At 44.6% G+C, this 21,074-nt stretch overlaps 1 protein-coding gene across 3 annotated transcripts; it reads left to right on the forward strand.

The window, feature by feature from the left end:
• Nucleotides 1–131: 131 nt before the first annotated feature.
• LOC135548819 (pre-mRNA-splicing factor ATP-dependent RNA helicase PRP16-like) lies at nt 132–20,375 on the forward strand. Of its 3 annotated transcripts, none has more exons than XM_064978771.1 (25): nt 132–426; nt 910–1,254; nt 1,398–1,603; nt 1,718–1,882; nt 1,994–2,162; nt 2,297–2,415; nt 2,507–2,580; nt 2,685–2,840; nt 2,977–3,138; nt 7,431–7,538; nt 7,619–7,743; nt 7,863–8,000; nt 8,351–8,537; nt 9,061–9,246; nt 9,499–9,639; nt 10,370–10,597; nt 11,657–11,764; nt 11,872–11,984; nt 13,832–14,040; nt 14,741–14,895; nt 15,011–15,166; nt 15,341–15,601; nt 15,764–15,859; nt 15,968–16,089; nt 18,328–20,375. In XM_064978771.1, the coding sequence occupies exons 2-25, from the start codon at nt 926–928 to the stop codon at nt 18,407–18,409; spliced, it is 3,795 nt and encodes a 1,264-aa protein (XP_064834843.1). In that variant the 5' UTR covers nt 132–426; nt 910–925; the 3' UTR covers nt 18,410–20,375. The 3 variants fall into 3 exon arrangements, with proteins under 3 accessions (XP_064834843.1, XP_064834862.1, XP_064834853.1); XM_064978790.1 differs by having other exon boundaries at nt 1,401–1,603; XM_064978781.1 differs by having other exon boundaries at nt 132–254.
• The last annotated feature ends 699 nt before the right edge of the window (nt 20,376–21,074 follow it).

Below are 21,074 nucleotides of genomic sequence, written 5' to 3' on the forward strand. Positions count from 1 at the left end.
TTCCCTTTTTTTTGGTGACCAAAATGTGCAATTCGCACTCCAACCTGCGAAACGCAGCAATATGCAACTAGTCTGCCGGAAAAAGCCAAACAAAGAAGAAACTCGATTGTCCAGTGTTCTGGTACATAATTTTAATAAAGTTTTTTTTAGGAATATCCCGTGGAATTGTGGGATAGCAATGGCGGCTTCTGTCTTTGTAAACAAAAAACGCACAATTTACAAAAGATAATAGCTAATGGTTTGAATCATTTCAAGTGGGTGGCACAGTTTTCGTAATTACATTAATGTTATTTTCCCAATAACTCGGGTTGTTAATGAAGATCGTTTTTTGATTTACAATAAATACATGTGGCAGGTTTAGCTAGCTCGCTAAAAAAAGACTAGCTAGTGTAAGCGTCTTGATAGACTCACCACCTATTGTTAAAGGTAAGCAAGCCCGTGTTTTATTAAATGGGATTTTACAATTGTACTGTAATATCGGGTGTATAGTCGTACCTATTAGTTTAATTTCCTTTTTGTAACGTAATAGCTAGCTCGCTATTTAATTCATTGGCTGAGCGATATCCAGTTATCTACTTTAACGTGTTTTATTTGAAGTCACGTCTGTCACTAAATTATAATCGGTCGTTCATTGGCGTTAGATGTAGTAGTAACAAATATAATATAAGAAGCTAGTGTAGCTACAGTACTGACTAAATAGCTACGTAGCTAGCTACTGTAGCAATATAAAATACATTCCGTGAATTATTCAAGCGATTTTATACTTTTGATCGATTAGTTTAATGTATTAATCTCAAGTCGGTCAAATTTTCGTATGCGAAGTGCTTTTGGTTAAATTATCTGACACATCATTAACGTTACGTAATTAGTTGTTGGCTAATCTCCCCAAAAATGTGGTATCCAATCCAGACAGTTGTTTGAGACCATGGATGATGATGCGTCACTGCATCGACTGGAGGGCAGTGACCCCACTGCGCAGGTTGGCGGGCTGATTGTGAAGAAGAAGAGTGCAGCAGTAGAGCCTCATGTCTTTCGTGCACCCACTCCACGCACCTCTCTCCTGGGCCTGGATCTGCTGGCAGCTCAAAAGAGAAAAGAGCGTGAGGGCAAGGAGCAGGCTGAGGCTGACAGTGATGACAGGAATAACAAGAAATCCAAGGTATCCTCCTACAAGGATTGGGAGGAAGGGAAAAGTGATTCTGGGTCTGATGAAGAAGACAAAGATGAGGAGGATCAAGGTGGTAAAAAAGAGAGGTATGTTATGTGATTTGTGATTTGGTTTGAGTTACTGTAGCCTCTTTTTGTACTGGCATAGAATACAAACTCTCCCTATCAAGAGATCTAAACTGATGCATGCAGTGTTGTCTTATTGACACTTTATTCTATGTTTCATAAAGTAGCAGGAAGTACCGTGTGACTGGCTCAGAGACACCCTCTAACCCTGGAGGGGTCAGTGAAGAGTTCCGTCGCAAACACCAGCAGAGGGAGAAAGACCGGCGTGAGCATGGAATGTACGCCTCCTCCAAAGAGGACAAGAACAGAGAGAGGGAGAAGGACAGAGAGAGGATCAGAGATACGGACAGAGATCGAAGGGGTGAAAGAGGTGAGCAAAAAATGTATACATCTGCATGCACATTGTTAATATTCTGGCAATAGCGATCTTTTCTATCTATTGTGTATTTCTGACTGAAGTAATTACTAACTGTTTTGATGGCAGATGAGCGGGAGCGCAGTCACAGCCGCGGCGGCGGCAGCTGCCGGTCGGAGCGTGGAGACCGCAGTGAGAGGAGTGAGCGCTCACAGAGAGAAGGCTGGTCCTCCGAACGCATCAGCCGGGGGAGCAAGAGAGAGGAGCCTTCAACGCCCCAGACACGCCCCAAAGGTCAGTAACCCTGCCACACCCCCGGACAGGCAGTTCTTTAAGGTCCTTAGGTCACGCTTACAATACACAAACCACTCTCTCTCCCTCCATTCTTCATACCCTTTGAATCAGATGGCACTCCCTCGCGCACCAGCTGGGATGAGGATGACAGCGGCTATGCCAGCTCACGCCGTTCCCACTGGGAATCTCCCTCTCCTGCCCCTTCACACAAGGATTCTGACAAGTCTGAACGGTCGGAGCGCAGCCCCCGCTCTGGACGGGAGAGTGAGAGGAAGGACAAGTAAGCAACTGCAGCTCAACACTTGTATGTTAATTTAACTGGGTTTAATAGTGTTATTAAAATACTCCTTTTCAGTGGCTATTAGAAATGTTATTTTCAGCTTTTAAATGAACTTTTGTTGTTTCTGTTCCCAGGTCAGTCAGAGGCCGGTATCCTGATGACACGCCCCTTCCCACACCATCATACAAGTACAACGAATGGGCCAATGACAGGAAGCACTTGGGCTCCACTCCTCGTCTGTCCCGTGGGAAAGGTAAACCCCTCTTTCTCCAGTCACGTTTGAGCTCTTATTAATGCTCTGATAAGGCTTGCTGATGTTTGTGGATTGTGTCTCTGTGCCCCAGGTAAGAATGAAGGAGAGGATGGCATCGCCTTTGATAATGATGATGAGAAGCAGCAGTGGGAAGAGGACCAGAAGGTCAGTGGACATGTGGAGTCTTGGCAGTAACACAAATTAATAGCTTTCCCAACTTCCATAAATGCACATTTCTATGTATTGACTATTGCCCTGCGGTGTTGCAGCAAGCGGACAGAGACTGGTACATGATGGACGAAGGCTATGACGAGTTCCACAACCCACTGACCTCCACCTCTGAGGATTATGTGAAGAAAAGAGAGCAGATCCTGCAGAAGCAGACACAGAAACGCATCTCTGCCCAGAGACGACAGATCAATGAGGTATGGCACTCTATAACCACCTCCAGCCCTGGGTGTATGTAGCCCGTTTAGTTATCGTTAATACCACCCATGGATTTTAATTTTGTGTGTGTGTGTTGACTGTGTTTAACGATGCGTGTTGTGTTCCTCCTGCCAGGATAATGAGCGCTGGGAGACTAATCGTATGCTGACCAGTGGAGTGGTCCAGAGGCTGGAGGTGGATGATGACTTTGAGGAGGACAACGCTGCCAAGGTCCACCTGCTGGTTCACAACCTGGTCCCCCCCTTCCTGGATGGGAGGATAGTCTTCACCAAGCAGGTAATACATCATTACAGCACATTATGGGCCAATTAAATTACCAACACTCAGCCGCTACCTGTTTATTTGGACAGGGAAGCTAAAACTTTTAATTTGCCTCTATATTCCAGCATTTTGGATTTGAGATCAAATGTTTTGTGAGGCGACACTTGGGCTCTGACCATACCAGTGTCGCAATATTCTTTTCCATGGCAAAAATGAAAACGCAAAGCAGACCACTCTCTTTGGTCATTTAAAAACCTGCTGTATGTAAAATATTCTGTACTATAGCTTTGAATGTTTTTGGGACTCTAGGTGACAGCATAACGATGTCTGTTTCCAACATTAGGGCAGTTTTCCTAAAGAAGTTAAATGTGATTCGGGTTTTGTTTCCTTTACCAATAACAGGGGAGGGTAGCATTTTTGGGGGGTATGATATTTATGCCTCTAACTTTCTCACTCATCATTATTCACAATTCATTCATGATTATCTGTAATCATGCTAGCATCCACATTAAAGTAGAAGTGTTCAGAAACATATTATATTCTTATTTACAATGAAAGTGAGTCCAAAATGACACAATTTACCATTCATTTCTATTGGGCACAACATCATCTGAAACACAACCAAAACAAACTGCACATGCATCCAACACGTTTCCAGGCTCAAAAGCTTAATGTAGTCATTGCTTGCTAGGAATATGGGACCAAATACTAAACATTCACAAAATTTTATACATTATTAGTGAATTTGTCCAAATACAGTGTCTTCAGAAAGTGTTCACACCCCTTTACATTTCCACATTTTGTTGTTGCACCTTGAATTAAATCTAATCTGAGATTTTAGGTCACTGGCCTATACACAATAATACCCCTTAATGTAAAAGTGGAATTATCTTTTTAGAAAGGTTTACAAATGAATTAAAAATAGAAATCTGAAATGTCTTGAGTCAATAAGTATTCAACCCCTTTGTTATGGCAAGCCTAAATAAGTTCAGGAGTAAACATGTGCTTAATAAGTTGCATGGACTCACTCACTGTGTGCAATAGTAGTGTTCTACAGGATCTTTTTATGAATACCTCTGTACCTCACACACACAATTATTTCGGGAAGGTACATCAGTCGAGCAGGGAAATTCAAACACAGATTCAACCACAAAGACCAGGGAGGTATTCCAATGCCTTGTGAAGTAGGGCACCTATTGGTAGACTGGTAATTTTATTTCAAAAGAAGACATTGAATATCCCTTTGAGGAAGGTAAAGCTATTAATTACACTTTGGATGGCATGTTAATACACCCAGGCAATACCAAGGTACAGGCGTCCTTCCTAACTCAGTTGCCAGTGAGGAAGGAAACCACTCAGGGATTTCACGATGAGGCCAATGGTAACTTTAAAACAGTTACAGAGTTGAATGGCTATGATGGGAGAATACTGAGGATGGATCAACAACATTGTCAATTAAGTTAGTATTGTGGAGTAACTATAGAGTGAAAAGCAGGAAGTCTGTGCACAATAAAACATATTCCAAAACATGCATCCTGTTTGCAGTAAGGCACTAAAGTAAAACTGCAAAAAATGTGGCAAAGAAATATTTGGGGAAAATTCAACACAACACATCACGGAGTACCGCTCTTCATATTTTCAAGCATGGTGGTAGCTGCATCATGTTATGGGTCATGGTGAGGAATAGGATGTTTATTTTAGGATAAAAAGAAAAGGAATTGAGTTAAACACAGACAAAATCCTAGAGCGAAACCTGGTTGTCTGCTTTCTACCAGACACTGGGAGATAAATTCACCTTTCAGCAGCACAACACAAGGCCAAATATACAGTGCATTCAGAAAGTATTCAGACCCGTTGACTTTTTCCACATTTTGTTATGTTACAGCCTTATTCTAAAATTGATTCAATCGTCCCCCCCACAATCTACACACAATACCCCATAATGACAAAGCAAAAACAGGTTTTTAGAAATGTTTGCAAATTTATTCCAAATAACAAATGAAATCACATTTACATAACTATTTAGACTCTTTACTTCGTTGAAGCACCTTTGGCAGCGATTACAGCCTCGAGTCTTCTTGGGTATGACGCTACAAGCTTGGCACACCTGTATTTGGGGAGTTTCCCCCATTCTTCTCTGCAGATCCTCTCAAGCTCTGTCAGGTTGGATGGGGAGCGTCGCTGCACAGCTTTTTTCAGGTCTCCAGAGATGTTCGATTGGGTTCAACTCCGGGATCTGGCTGGGCCACTCAAGGACATTCGGAAACTTGTCCCGAAGCCACTCCTGCGTTATCCCTTGGCTGTGTGCTTACGTGTCTTGGCTGTGTCCTCACCTTCCAACAGGTCGTTGTCCTGTTGGAAGTTGAACCTTAGTCTCAGGTCCTGAGCGCTCTGGAGCAGGTTTTCATCAAAGATCTCTCTGTACTTTGCTCTGATCATCTTTCCCCGAATCCTGACTATTCTCCCAGTCCCTTCCGCTGAAAAACATCCCCACAGCATGATGCTGCCACCACCATGCTTCACCGTAGGGATGGTGCCAGGTTTCCTCCATACGTGACGCTTGGCAGTCAGGCCAAAGAGATCAATCTGGTTTCATCAGACCAAAGAATCTTGTTTCTCATGGTCTGCGAGTCCTGTCATGTGCCTTTTACTGAGGAGTGGCTTCCGTCTGGCCACTCTACAATGGCCTGATTTGGTGGAGCGCTTCAGAGATGGTTGTCCTTCTGGATGGTTATCCCATCTCCACAGAGGAACCCTGGAGCTTTGTCAGAGTAACCATCAGGTTCTTAGTCACTTCCTGACTTATGTCTTGAGATGTTGCTTCAATATATCCTCATAATTTTCCTTCCACATGATGCCATCTACTTTTTGAAGTGCACCAGTCCCTCCTGCAGCAAAACACCCCCACAACATGATGCTGCCACCCCTGTGCTTCACGGCTGGGATGGTATTCTTCGGCTTGCAAGCCACCCCCCTTTTTCCTCCAAACATAACGATGGTCATTATGGCCAAACAGTTCTATTTTTGTTTCATCAGACCAGAGGACATTTCTCCAAAAAGTACGATCTTTGTCCCCATGTGCAGTTGCAAACCGTAGTCTAACTTTTTTATAGTGGTTCTGGAGCAGTGGCTTCTTCCTTGCTGAGCGGCCTTTCAGGTTATGTCGATATAGGACTCGTTTTACTGTGGATATAGATACTTTTGTACCTGTTTCCTCCAGCATCTTCAAGGTCCTTTGCTGTTGTTCTGGGATTGATTTGCACTTTCTGCACCAAAGTACATTAATCTCTAGGAGACAGAACGCGTCTCCTTCCTGAGCGGTAAGATGGCTGCGTGGTCCCATGATGTTTTTACTTGCGTACTATTGTTTGTACAGACGAACGTGGTACCTTCAGGCGTTTGGAAATTGCTCCCAAGGATGAACCAGACTTGTGGAGGTCTTCAATTTTTGAGTTATTGGCTGATTCTTTTTTGTTTGTTGATTTTCCCATGATGTCAAGAGGCACTGGGTTTGAAGGTAGGCCTTGAAATATATCCACAGGTACAACTCCAATTAACTTAAATTATGTCAATTAGCCTATCAGAAGCTTCTAAAGCCATGAAATCCTTTTCTGGAATTTTTCAAGATGTTTAAAGGCAGTCAACTTAGTGTATGTAAACTTCTGACCCACTGGAATTGTGATACAGTGAATTATAAGTGAAATAATCTGTCTGTAAACAATTGTTGGAAAAATGACTTGTGTCATGCACAAAGTAGATATCCTAACCTACTTGCCAAAACTATAGTTTGTTAACAAGAAATTTGTGGAGTGGTTGAAACACTTAGTTTGGAGTCAAACTCGTTTATGTAAACTTCCGACTTCAACTGTAGACAGGTGTATGCCTTTCCAAATCATGTCCAATCAATTTAATTTACCACAGGTGGACTCCAAGTTGTAGAAGCATCTTAAGGATGATCAATGGGAACAGGATGCACCTGAGCTCAATTTTGAGGTTCTTAGGAAATCGGCGGAATACTTATGTAAATAAGGTGCCATTCTGTTCTGTCACCTCGTATAAAACATTTGATCTCAAATTCAAAATGCTGGAGTATAGAGACAAATCTGATTTTTTTCTTCACTTTCCAAATATTTTGGGGAGTGTATATACTTTTAAGGTCTGAGCCATTGGCGGAGAGCTGTTGCAGGCTTGTTGAGGGATTGTGAGAGTCTGCTGATAAGTATTTGGAACTGGCTGAGTAGTGGACTTACTATTAGAGTTGCTGTGTACTGAATGCGTACTGTTGCTGATGGTTCTCTGTGCTCTAGCCGGAGCCTGTCATCCCTGTGAAAGACGCCACCTCTGACATGGCCATCATCTCCCGCAAGGGCAGCCAGCTGGTCCGCAAGCACCGCGAGCAGAAGGAACGCAAGAAGGTAGGCAATGTTTAAAACGGCTATGCAGTACTTGATGGTATGGTTACTGGCTGAATATGTCATTTTGATTGTTTCTTCAGGCTCAACAGAAACACTGGGAGCTGGCAGGCACCAAGCTGGGTGATATTATGGGTATCAAGAAGACAGAGGACGGGGATAGCTCTGGGGGCAAGCCAGTGGGTGAGGATGGCAGGGTGGACTACAGGTAACAAGCCTTTTACCAAAGGCTTATTTTTTTTCCATTCTGAATGTTTATTAAACATCTGTTGTGACAAGAATGTGCGGCAAGAACAACCTCATTAATTCCGTCCTCCCTCCCTCCAGAACGGATCAGAAGTTTGCAGACCATATGAAAGATAAGAGTGAGGCCAGCAGTGAGTTTGCTAAGAAGAAGACCCTGCTGGAGCAGAGGCAGTATCTACCCATCTTCGCTGTGAGGCAGCAGCTGCTCAACATCATCAGGTAGCTACTCTACTGGACCCGGCCTGGCTATCCTGGGACCACACTATCCTGTCACCCCCGGTCTTATCCCAGATGCAGGCTTTCATTCAGGATGTATGATAAAGACATGTATGGCAATGAAGGGGGGAGTTGGGGCTGTGAAGTCAGAATGTTCATATGTGATTTACCTTTGGTTAGAGAATGACCACATCAAAGGTGACTTAGGTAATGTTAAACAGCATTTGTAAATCATTGACAAATACACTTCCAGATCTGTTTTTGAAAGCCGTTATTCATGTTTCCACAGTTTCGTAAGGTTGAAAGTCCCATCAGGATTGTAATGTTATTGGTTGTGATGTGATTCTGTCCAGGGACAACAGCATTGTGATCGTGGTGGGGGAGACGGGCAGTGGGAAGACCACCCAGCTGACCCAGTACCTTCACGAGGACGGCTACACCAGTTACGGCATGGTGGGCTGCACCCAGCCCCGCAGAGTGGCAGCCATGAGCGTGGCCAAGAGAGTCAGCGAGGAGCTGGGCAGCAACCTGGGAGAGGAGGTGACCATTCAGCTGGCTTATGGAGGAGCCACTAGACAAACATTAACTAGATCTTAGAAAACGGTGATCTATGGATTAGTCAAAGCAGTGGATAACTAGTCTTATCAGTTAACCCAGTGTAACAGACCTGGCAAGAGTTTATGAACTGCAATGAACTTGTTTATAGAGGAACGGAACTATCCCAGAACAGAATAAGTGTGTGTGTGCCCCCTTCCTACCAGATATCAATGTACACTGTGTGTAGAGGTAATCTGTTAATTGATGTTGAGTCATGGTGCTGTCTTGGTTTTTTCCTTATGGATTTGACGCTTGTATTCATATGTTGTGCAACACCGCTATCTAGTGGTGATTCAGAGATTGTACACCGCTTCCATTCTACAACTTGTGATGGAACTCTCCTCGCCAGCTCGTTTCTTTGGTTGACCCGTAGCACTGTCGTTTGCAGGCCGTAATTCATACATGGAATGTAAATGTATGTAGTTCACGACTAAACCATTTATTTTAATTTGTTTTTGCTTTGCAGGTGGGTTATGCGATTCGTTTTGAGGACTGTACGTCGGAGAAGACTGTGATAAAGTACATGACAGACGGTATCCTGCTGAGAGAGTCTCTCAGAGAGTCAGATCTGGACCACTACAGTGCTGTCATCATGGACGAGGCCCACGAACGCTCCCTCAACACAGACGTGCTGTTCGGCCTGTTACGAGAGGTGAGGGAGACACCTTTTTTTTTTTTTTAATTTCTCCAGGTCTTTTGTATGTTTAGTGAATAAAGTGGTATAGAGGTGAAGGTAGGATCGAGAGTGCTGAAAGAGCAGTGGGCCGGCTTAGACTGCCAGTCCAGGGAGACACTTTTACAACTCCCTGGATGTTATTCAATTGTGAATCTTTTGCATATGTTTTATTCAGAGCCTTTGTTTGTTTTGTAAGCAGTAGTAGAACTCCGTGTCCTTTTCTTCCAGGTTGTATCGAGGCGTTCTGACCTCAAGCTGATAGTCACCTCAGCCACCATGGACTCTGACAAATTTGCTGCATTTTTCGGCAACGTTCCCATATTCCACATTCCAGGAAGAACATTCCCTGTAGACATCTTATTCAGCAAGGTATTGTGTCCAACTCTCCATTCAACATCCCTTCCTTATTATATATATATGTTTTTACAGGGAGTCAACACAGCCATTTAATTTGCATAATGACTTATACCCTGACTAGACCGGCCACATTTCGTGCGCGACGGTTGCAAAATATATGTACACATGCATGTTTTTCAATCATTTCATCCACACTACTTGGTTGTATTTCAGATGCTCGATGCAATGCAAGTCCCGCCTCTTCCATCTCCTTATTGGTTTTCACGAAGATACAAACCCATGTGGGTGCTTTTAAAGACTAACAAGGAGAGAGGAATCAAAGATAACTAAGAACTAACTTAGTTATAACTAACTTGGTTTCACCTTTGTCTGTGGGTTAATCGTCACATTAGAGAAACACACACATTTGTCAAATTGACAAACAACCAGCTAAAAAGAGGACCATTTGCATGTCTGGTAAAATAACATCCCTGGAGAAGCTGCGAGCAACAGCTATCTAGCTGAATGTCCATGAACGTTTCATGTGTTTCCACCTTTCCTGAAATGAATAGAATTGATTCACAGTTGGTTTTGGTGTTTTAACCTGCGTGTAATGATCGCGCCTGGTGGGGATAGAGAAAATGGTCACACGCACAATGGACTCGGCCACGGGCCGGTTACGTCATGGAGTAAGACTACTGTTATTTGTACCAAGGTAGTGTGTGGTTGCTGTGTATTCTAACAGTGTTGTGTGTTTGTGCAGACTCCCCAGGAAGACTATGTGGAGGCAGCAGTGAAGCAGGCCCTACAGATCCACCTTAGTGGTATGGGGGGAGACATCCTCATCTTCATGCCTGGCCAGGAGGACATCGAGGTGACGTCAGACCAGATTGTGGAGCGTCTGGAGGATCTGGAGAGCGCCCCTCCTCTGACTGTACTGCCCATCTACTCCCAGCTGCCCTCTGACCTCCAGGCCAAGATCTTCCAGAAGGTAACCAATAACACCCAGTTACTGTTACACTAACATGTACAGTTGGAACTCTTAACATACTGCAGTATCCTTTGTACACATGCGCACTTGCTGTTAGGTCATCGGAATGCATATACAGTGCATTCGGAAAGTATTCAGATCCCTTGACTTTTTTTCCACATTTTGTTAGGTTACAGCTTTATTCTAAGATTAAATAAAACATTTCGTCATCAATCTACACATAATACCCCATAATGACAAAGCAAAACCAGTAAAAATAAAAATTAAAACAATTATTTGGTCTGATGAAACCAAGATTGAACTCTTTGGCCTGAATGCCAAGCGTCATGTCTGGAGGAAACCTGGCACCATCCCTACGTTGAAGCATGGTGGTGTCAGCATCATGCTGTGGGGATGTTTTTCAGCGGCAGGGACTGGGAGACTAGTCAGGATCGAGGGAAAGATGAACGGAGCAAAGTACAGAGAGATCCTTGATGAAAACCTCCTCCAGAGAGCTCAGGACCTCAGACTGGGGCGAAGGTTCACCGTCAAATAGGAAAATGATCCTAAGCACACAGCCAAGACAATGCAGGAGTGGCTTCGGGACAAGTGTCCTTGAGTGGCCCAGACAGAGCCTGGACTTGAAACCAATCTCTAACATATCTGGAGAGACCTGAAAATAGCTATACAGCGACCATCCCCATCCAACCTGACAGTTTGAGAGGATCTGCAGAGAAGAATGGGAGAAAATCCCCAAATACAGGTGTGCCAAGCTTGTATCTTCATACCCAAGAAGACTAGAGGCTGTAATCGCTGCCAAAGGTGCTTCAACAAAGTACTGAGTAAAGGGTCTGAATAGTTGTGTAAAACATTTTATTTTTGTCATTATGAGGTATTGTGTGTAGATTAATGAGGGGGAAACAGCAATTTATTCAATTTTAGAATTAGGCTGTAACGTGAAAAAGTCAAGGGGTTTGAATACTTTCCGAAGGCACTGTATATTACAGAAAAAGGAACACGTCCTTCTTACTGGTGAAGTGACGTGTAGCTAATGTCTTTGTTGTGTTCTCTAACCGCCAGGCTCCAGATGGCGTGAGGAAGTGCATCGTTGCCACCAACATTGCCGAGACCTCCCTGACTGTGGATGGTATCATGTTTGTTGTGGATGCTGGATACTGCAAACTCAAGGTACACTGTCACCCTCACTATCTTCCCCAGACTATCAAATGCAATAAGACAAACCATGTTAGGATAGTATTTCACTGTGTTTGTTGCGGATGTGTTCTCTTTGACAGGTGTTCAACCCTCGCATTGGCATGGATGCCCTGCAGGTGTACCCCATCAGCCAGGCTAACGCCAATCAGCGTGCGGGCAGAGCAGGACGTACAGGGCCGGGCCAGTGTTATAGGTAAGTCCCTGTCTCCACACACACACACACACACACACACACTTACTCACACTCCAAATGTGCAGTCCTCCCACCTTCCTCAGTTTCCGGAGGACTGCCATTGTCCTCCAGTTGTGGTAGAGAAGCATGGAGCCATAATGAAAGGCAGTTATTGGAAGGTGTCACCGTAGTGTGATGTTTGAGAGTTCCAGTCAGGGCGAGCAGGAAGGGAGTATTCACATGTCAAGAGTGTCCTGACTTCTAGAAAGATACTTCAATACTCCTCTACATCTGACTGAAGCAGTCTGGAACTAAAATATTAGATCAGCCATATCTTCCCCTTTTCATGTCTATCTGGGCCTGGATACAGGAATAAACAGGCTGAATTACACAATTCTCCTCACTCTGCCTGCTATCTCATTCCAACTGCTCCTATCCACCAAAAAGGTAGAACACCAGCTAACAACATTAGCATCCATTTGTATGGTGAGTCGTGCTGAAACGGGTGTCTATCTGAAGCGTGATTGTGTGTGTTGTGTGTCGTGCCGCCGCCGGTGTTTCATCCTCTGGCTGATGCACATCAGAGCTCCCCTCAGATGGGCTGTCCAGGCCTCTGATCTGCAATGCGGCCGGGCTGCTTTCAAAGCCATCAGAGGCTGGGAGGGAGAGAAGGAGGGAGAATCCTAATCTCCACAGGATTTCATGCAGTTTAACTCTGTTTACAGCAGGGAGAATGTGACACCAAAAGCCTGTTCTCTCTGAGATTTCACATGACCTTTCACCTATCTGTCATACTACACCAAGTTGAGGGAGATGGTGACACGCACACCAGACACAAGATTGTTTTGCCTTGTAAATGAGCTTGGAATTTTATAAAAGCCCCTCTACCAAGATTACCCCCTGTGAATAATCAATTTGGGAGTTGAGCTTTAGAGTGGGTGGGGTCTAGGCGTTTGGAGGGGCGGGAGGTGACGTGTGTGTGCCATGCTGGGTGACTCGACTTGTGTGGCGAATCTGCTACTCAAAGCACCTCTTAGCCGTGACTGCACCCAACACACACACAGTACATCTCCAGCCCTGAGGACATTCACACAACCCGGCATAAAAAAAACACAGATCATTCCCTCATAATGCACAAACTTCAGAGGGATTAGCCACTATCTGAAATGGTTGAGAGATGCTTTGTTAGGCCAGACCTATCAGTCTGAAGCAGCAATGGGAGCTGCTCTAAATAGTTTGGTTAGTAAATACCTCATAAGTAGCTTGGTTAAATGTTTATGATGTGCAGTAGGCCTGTCTCTTTGCCCTTCTCTAAATGTCAGTTGGGGAGCATTCAGCTTTCATGGAAACGGAGGCTTCTCAATCACGGTGCCATTGTTACAGGGTTAGAGCACTGTGCCATTGTTACAGGGTTAGAACACTGTGCCGTTGTTACAGGGTTAGAGCACTGTGCCGTTGTTACAGGGTTAGAGCACTGTGCCGTTGTTACAGGGTTAGAGCACTGTGCCGTTGTTACAGGGTTAGAGCACTGTGCCGTTGTTACAGGGTTAGAGCACTGTGCCGTTGTTACAGGGTTAGAGCACTGTGCCGTTGTTACAGGGTTAGAGCACTGTGCCGTTGTTACAGGGTTAGAGCACTGTGCCGTTGTTACAGGGGTTAGAGCACTGTGCCGTTGTTACAGGGGTTAGAGCACTGTGTGAAGTCATATCAGTGCCATGCAGAGCGGGTTTAACCAGGTGGTGAAGACAGAATCTCCAGACCTGTCACTCCATGGAGCATTTGTGCATTTACAGAAAAATGTGTCTGCTAGATTATTCAATAACCTCCCCCGTTGGTGTCTCTCCTCCTCTCCTCCTCTGTCCATCCAGGCTGTACACCCAGAGCGCCTTCAAGAATGAGATGTTAACCACCACCATCCCAGAGATTCAGCGGACCAACCTGGCAAACGTGGTGCTGCTGCTCAAATCCCTGGGGGTCCAGGACCTGCTGCTCTTCCACTTCATGGACCCCCCGCCTGAGGACAACATGCTGAACTCCATGTACCAGCTGTGGATCCTGGGGGCTCTGGACAACACAGGTGTGTCTCTGGCCTGGCCTGGCCCACATCACTCAAGATTAGGCCACTAAATGTACAAATTGATAAATTATTATATTTTATCTCAGAAAACAAGGTTAAAATATGTTGGGATAAGTATGTGTTCCCCACCAGCAATACAGCCATCAGATTAACAATAACTACAGATTAACAATAACTACATGTGCGAGGAGAGACTTGGATGATGGAACTAGACATTAGGTTGCTGTAATGGTATGTGTATGCACTGCACACAGTAAAGTATAGAGCTAGGTAGCACTGTGGTGTAGGTAGTGGAGTAATTACATAGTGCTTTATCCTGTTAGATTTGACTGGCTGAGTCTCATCTCTGTCTCATCTGAGCCAGATCCCTGGGGATTAGGGGATTTGGTGTCTGTGGAGGACTTTTGACGTTTGCCTGTGTGGTGTGTTAACAGCAGATTATCTCTGATTTAAGGTTTACCTGGCCAATACAGCCTGTTCTGCCTCTGCACTTTCCCTCTAAGCTCCTTTATAGTCTGTCATGTAATCATTTAAATCAGAGCTGGCAAAGTTAGATTTAAATATGATTTTGTAACCATTCTCCTATGTCAGCACTTTATCGCTCTCTCTCAGGGCTATAGACAGGAAGGTGTCACCTGTATTGTGTTTCCCCTCTCCTCTGTCTGTAGACAGGAAGTGTTAATATTTGTGTCCCCCTCAGGTTCCCTGACGCCCACTGGGAGGCTGATGGTGGAGTTCCCTCTGGACCCGGCTCTGTCCAAGATGCTGATCGTATCATGTGATATGGGCTGCAGTGCTGACATCCTCATCATCGTCTCCATGCTGTCTGTACCGGCCATCTTCTACAGGCCTAAGGTAGATGTCATTGAGTTTGCCAACCAATGAATGTCTTAATATGTTGCTAATGTTTGTTTATCTTACTGTTAAGAAAAATGACCCCTGTATTTCCTCTGTGTCCCGACCTTTCCAGGGTCGTGAGGAGGAGAGTGACCAGGTGAGGGAGAAGTTCTCTGTCCCAGAGAGTGACCACCTGACCTACCTGAACGTCTACCTGCAGTGGAAGAACAACAACTACTCCAGCATCTGGTGCAACGAACACTTCATCCACACCAAGGCCATGCGAAAGGTCAGACCATGCCCTTGTCCTTTACCCTCTCTGACCAGTCTCCCTGGTTTAGGATCGAAATGCACTTGATTACCACTTTGCATCACAATAGTCACACACTGAGCAATGTGTATTGAATGTCCTCTTGTGTTGGTTCTCCGGTAGCTAACGTGTCTCTGTGGGTGGGTGTTGCAGGTGCGTGAGGTGCGCTCGCAGCTCAAAGACATCATGGTGCAGCAGAGGATGAACCTGGTGTCCTGTGGCTCAGACTGGGACATCATCAGGAAGTGTATCTGTGCTGCCTACTTCCACCAGGCAGCCAAGCTGAAGGGCATAGGGGAGTATGTGAACGTGAGGACAGGCATGCCCTGCCACCTCCACCCCACCAGCTCTCTGTTTGGCATGGGATACACCCCAGACTACATCACCTACCACGAGCTGGTCATGACCACCAAGGTAACAGACCCAGCCTCCACACAGCTATGATCTGGACTGTTCAGAGATGATGTTCTACACCTTGACTCACCAGAAAGAGCTGTCATATATATATCAGCCTTCTAGCTCTGATACTGTGTTCTAATGTGTTGTAACCTGTGTTGCTTGATGTCCCTCCTGTAGGAGTACATGCAGTGTGTGACTGCGGTGGATGGGGAGTGGCTGGCTGAGCTGGGGCCCATGTTCTACAGCGTCAAACAGGCAGGGAAGAGCAGGATGGTAAGCTCTTCAGCCCTTACTTCCTCCCTCCCTACGTCTCATGGTTAGTTCCTCCTCCCTCTGTCCTTTTCTCTCCTCTCACCCCTCTATTCCTCTCTCTCTGTGCAGGAGAACCGGCGGCGGGCCAAGGAGGAGATCACTAACATGGAGGAGGAGATGTCTCTGGCGGAGCAGCAACTGAGGAGCAGGAGAGAGGATCAGGACAGGAAGAGTAACGTGGGCAGCGTCAGGTATACACTCCTCTATCTTCATCTATTCTTCATGGAGAGGTTTCACTCTGACAATAGTCCCAGTCGCTATTACATAGACCACCGCGGCCTCGCCTGTGGTTACCTTGGTTACCCAATTGGCTCACAGCAAAATCTTTACCTTTTTCAAACGCAAGTTTCTTACAAAGCTACATTTAAGAAAAGTACATGTCTAAAGATTACTTTTCCACATTGCCGAGCGTTCCCGTTACTTAGAAAAACGTAATATTGAAAGGCTTCCCTCATGCCCCTTTTCATGACGCCGTTAACTTGAGCCATGTGAGTGCTAGCAAGCTACCAACCAGAACATTAAGCTAGCCAAGACCAACAACACACTATAAAGCTACAAGTAGTGAGTGGAATTAACAAGCAGACTGTACTTAACAAGTTAAATGTCTTACCTGTGATTAAATGTTTTTTACACACATTGCTATGTGTAGCCTACTTGGACACCGCGTCCCTACATTTCCCACTCTCCCACACCGAATACCCTGAGGCCACAGGGCTCTTCTCGCAGGTTCTATTTCTCTACGTGGGAACATTGTGAACCGTAGGTCGGGATTTTTGACCTGGTTAAATGTACATTGAACAACATTGCAGCTTTTCTGTATGTTTTGTTATTTCTGTTTAACAGAAAAATCGATACAAAGTTTGCTCTTTTACAATGGGGGTCAATGGGAAATGTTCTTTTTCCAGAATGGGCCCCTTCCGAGTCGTAGAAACTGGTTAATTTTGCTGCTTCTCTACCATCTCTAATTATCTCTGCCTCTCCTTCTCTCTTATCCTCTTTGTCTTCTCTACCATCTCTCTAATTCTCTGCCTCTCCTCTCTTATCCTCTGTCTTTTCTACCTCTCATTTTCCATGATGAGCTTTTCTCACCTCCAGTCCCTCCAGACGAGACAAAAATAAATAATATTGACTCCTGGCTGACCTCCATTACTGCTGCAATTTAAATGGTGCCACAGCAGAGGGGAGAAAAAAGACAGCGTTTATTTTCAAATTAGAAGGGACACCTTTTTAGTTTGCACCTGTTCCATAAGGCTCACAAAAGAGATGTGTTTGGGAGGGTAAAAAATAACACTTTGATATAGCAATAAATCTGCTGATTAATTAACAATAAGAGTGTGTGTCTGTCAGTCTCCAAAATGATCACATTAAAACGCAGAGGATTAAGGAATAGATTAGAGAGCGAGCGCCTCAGAATTATGATAATAAACATGGCCGGCTCTCGTGGGCTGTCAGCTGCTTTTGTCCGCCTCTGCCTGTGAACACAAGCATCCCTTCACCGTGCCCCCATGAAACACTTCTACGACACATTTTGATCTGGTTCCTGTCTGTCATTCAGCAACCCCCACCCTTACTCAGATAAGTGGGCTCAAAGCTTTAAGTCAGTGATTTTAAGGGAGCTTTTATTCAATGTAAAGGCAGAGCTGTGAGAAGTGCTCTGTCCTTGTATGTGAAGGTGGTGGTAGGAATGAGGGTGCCGTCTTCCCTCTGCTGTGTTCACCAAACACCTGTGTGTGGAAAGAAGAGTGGCCCTCAGACAGAGAGCTCTTAAAGCACTTGACAACAATATGTCTGTCTACTAGACCTAGAATGATCCATCCTGCTTCCAAACTCTGCTTTTACTGAGGATTATGTAAAGGGAGGCACATTAGTTAGGATTTGGCATTAATCTCAGTCAGGCTGTCCTCCTCACTTCTCCATATCCTCCTACCAGCAGGCCTCTCAGGACGTGTGTGTGTGTGTGTAAGACATTGGAAAATAAAGGTGAAAGACTTTCTTAGCCTCTAGAAATCACCCTGTTAAATTAAAGTTTAATTTAATAAATAAATACATTTTGAAGGCCTGAGGACATTGTTGTAACTTTAGCTGTGGGTGAGGTGGGGTGGACAGAGGAGGGGGGACAGAACTGAGGGATGAAGGGAAGGACTGGGTTATGACCTGATGGCTGTAACTGCTGGTGTGTGTGAGGACTGAGGAGGGAATGCTGGGTAGTGTCAGTGTCACGCTGCTGTAATTAAAGATGATAGATTTTGCTGTCAGCAGCGTCCGCTTATCCCTCCCTGCTAGCCTGTCCCCCCCCCCGTTAGCCTGTCTCTCTCCTGTTAGCCTGTCCCCCCCCTATTAGCCTGTCTCATTATGTCTGACATGGCAAGTAAAAAAAAAAAAAAAGTACCTTCTGTCATTGCCAATTGTCTATTCTTTTGTCTCGATAGGGCTGTGAAAATCTGCACCCCGGGAAGGAAGGAGGAGGCACCCATGACCCCAAAGCGCACCCCAGCTCGATTTGGGCTCTAGATCTTCTGCTAAGACTTAAACACTTGAACTCACCACTAAATATCACCTGTATGTGTACCATACCATCACTGGATGAGCTTTGCTGAGAGGGCTTGGATAACTGTCCCCTCCTATTGTTCGGTACTAGCTGCAGTTCAGACAGAGGCCAGCAGAGGTAGAACTTGTATAAGACATGAGGCTCCCGTAACAGACCTTTTCTGTCAGCAAATCCACATAGCGTCCCTCCATTTTTACGTGCAGAGAGATACAGTATACGGCTGTTAGAATGCAGTATTTTCTATTTCTGTGATAGTAAAAAAACAAAAAAACAATGATGAAACATCATTGAAAAGGTATCGTCTTTAAAGGGTATTTGATATACTTTGAAAATCTGTCAAAGCCTTTCATAATCCTTCACAGGCTAGTGTCCAAGCAGGAAACCTTTATTTGTTCCATCTCCTACTGTACCCTACAAGGGGCTGTTTTCTTGATGGTAGTCTCTCCCGATCAATATAAACTATGTTCAATAAGGCTGGGAATTGCCAGGGACCTCACCATATTAGCATGATACTTTGGTGCCGATACGATATGTATTGCGATTCGATACTGTGATTTTATTGTGAGTCGATGTTCCGAACATATTGCTCACCATGTATCTGCTGCAGAGGGACAAGAGAGAGATCCATGAGAAACGAGTTTTGATCAGTCATGGAAATAAAAGTTCTGAATACAAAAGATGGAGAAGAACAAGAAATGGAAGGAAAATCCTGGCGTTTTGGTACAGGCAACTAGCGCAAAAATAATATTACGATATTGTCAAAACGATATGTAACTGTATAGAGCCCCCCATTACTAGTGTTTAAGTAGTGCTGCATTGTGCTGTCAGTCATAAGTGGACGGCTGGTCCAAAGTAGTCTGATCCCGTAGTGTGTTCATTGGGCTGTATGTCATTCAGTGTGAGTAGAGAGAGGAGGCAGAAGTAGTACTGTCGTGTGTCCATGAATTCTGCCTGATTTATTTTTAAATTTCATCATGTCCCTCTCAAATCTCCTTCAAGAGATCATTTTCACCTTGTACAACTGGCTGACCTCTGTATCCTTCTGTATGTCGTGTGTAGCAAATGGCCTGTGCCATGGTGAAGTGCCCCTTCACTGACTGAAGCATTATCCAAAATGTGCTTGTGGCATGAGTGGCTCAGACCTTATATCTGGAGCTACCTTAAAAACACCCTTCATGCAAACTGTTTGGAGGACAAGCTTTAGCAATTGAGCTTTTCCTAACCCCATTAGCCCTCCACAGCACTGTAATATTCCTCAGCTTCTCTCCGTTTACACATGAATGTCAGAACCTGGATGAAACTCATGATGGCCTCAGCCTCTCATGGTCCTTGTGTTGAAAATGGCCACCAATTTTATCTTGAGATTCCCCTCCAAGTCAAGTGGGTGAATGATCCCAGAAATGTATTTTGCAGGGCCCATGGTTGGAGTTGATATGTGTGTGTGTAACTGTGGCACGTCTCTTAGATCAGGGTTTCCCAAACTCAGTCCCAGGGGCACGTTTTGGTCCTTGCACTACACAGCTGATTCAAATAATCAAAGCTTAATCATTAGTTGGTTATTTGATTCAGCTGTGTAGTTCTAGGGCAAAAACCAAAACAGGCACCTGGGGGGTCCCAGGACTGAGTTTCGGAAACCCTGTCTTACATCATGTCTCTTCACCAGACTGATATGTCCTGCACTTGAGTAGTCAGGTTTAGCAAGGTGTTTCAGCAAGTTCCAAGCGGTGGACTTGATTCTGAAGTCATTCATTCTGTGTACTAGATTGACTTTGTATAGTTTTGTACAGACCAGTATCTTGTCTTGTGGTGGTCAGTGATTCTGTTTTGTGATGTGAAATTAGGCTCTGGTAACACCAGCCCATGGTTTGCGAATATAATTTTTAACTTGACTACAGTTTGGGAACTGAAAATAAATGGTCTTATTTTTTACTCTGTTGGTTTATGTGTCCTTGATTCCCTCACCACAGGTAAAACAAAGTAAACACTATCTCAGTCAGAGCCTAAGGGCTCGATTGAATTTGCATTGCGGAAGTGCTGTAGTAAAGTGCAATTGAAATGTAAAGGTCATTTCTGATTGAGCCGACATGCAGCGTTTACTGTGAATGCAGTCTCTGTGAACGCGGGAGCATTGCCTTTAAGGGCTGTAATCAATCTGTACTGCCGAAGATCAGCATTATGACGTGATTGGAAATTTAAAGGCAATGTATCCGCAGACTGCATGTCTAAATCAAAAATGATTTTACCATTTCTACCGCGCTACAACTCCAATCTTCAATGCTACGGATTGAATCCAGCCCTACATTTCAATGCTACCGCGGAACTTCAGCGATTACGGATTGAATCCATCTCCTAAACCTCATGTCTGAGCTAATGATCAATGCTTGAAGGGCTGGATTCAATCCGTTTCACGGAAGATCTGCGTTTATAGCTCAAATGACATTTTAAAGGCCCTGTTCGCGGAGACTGCATTCACGGCAAACACTGCATAAGCCATGTTGGCTCAATTGGAAATAACTCTTACATTTCAACACGGATCTTCTGTGATACAGATTTTATCCAGCCCATAGTCCATGTTTATGTAGTTTAGTGCAGTCTTTTACCTGTATGTAATCACCTGCTAATGATTGA

This window comes from Oncorhynchus masou, chromosome 1 (assembly GCF_036934945.1).
Source record: "Oncorhynchus masou masou isolate Uvic2021 chromosome 1, UVic_Omas_1.1, whole genome shotgun sequence".
In the NCBI taxonomy this organism is placed as follows: Eukaryota; Metazoa; Chordata; class Actinopteri; order Salmoniformes; family Salmonidae; genus Oncorhynchus; species Oncorhynchus masou.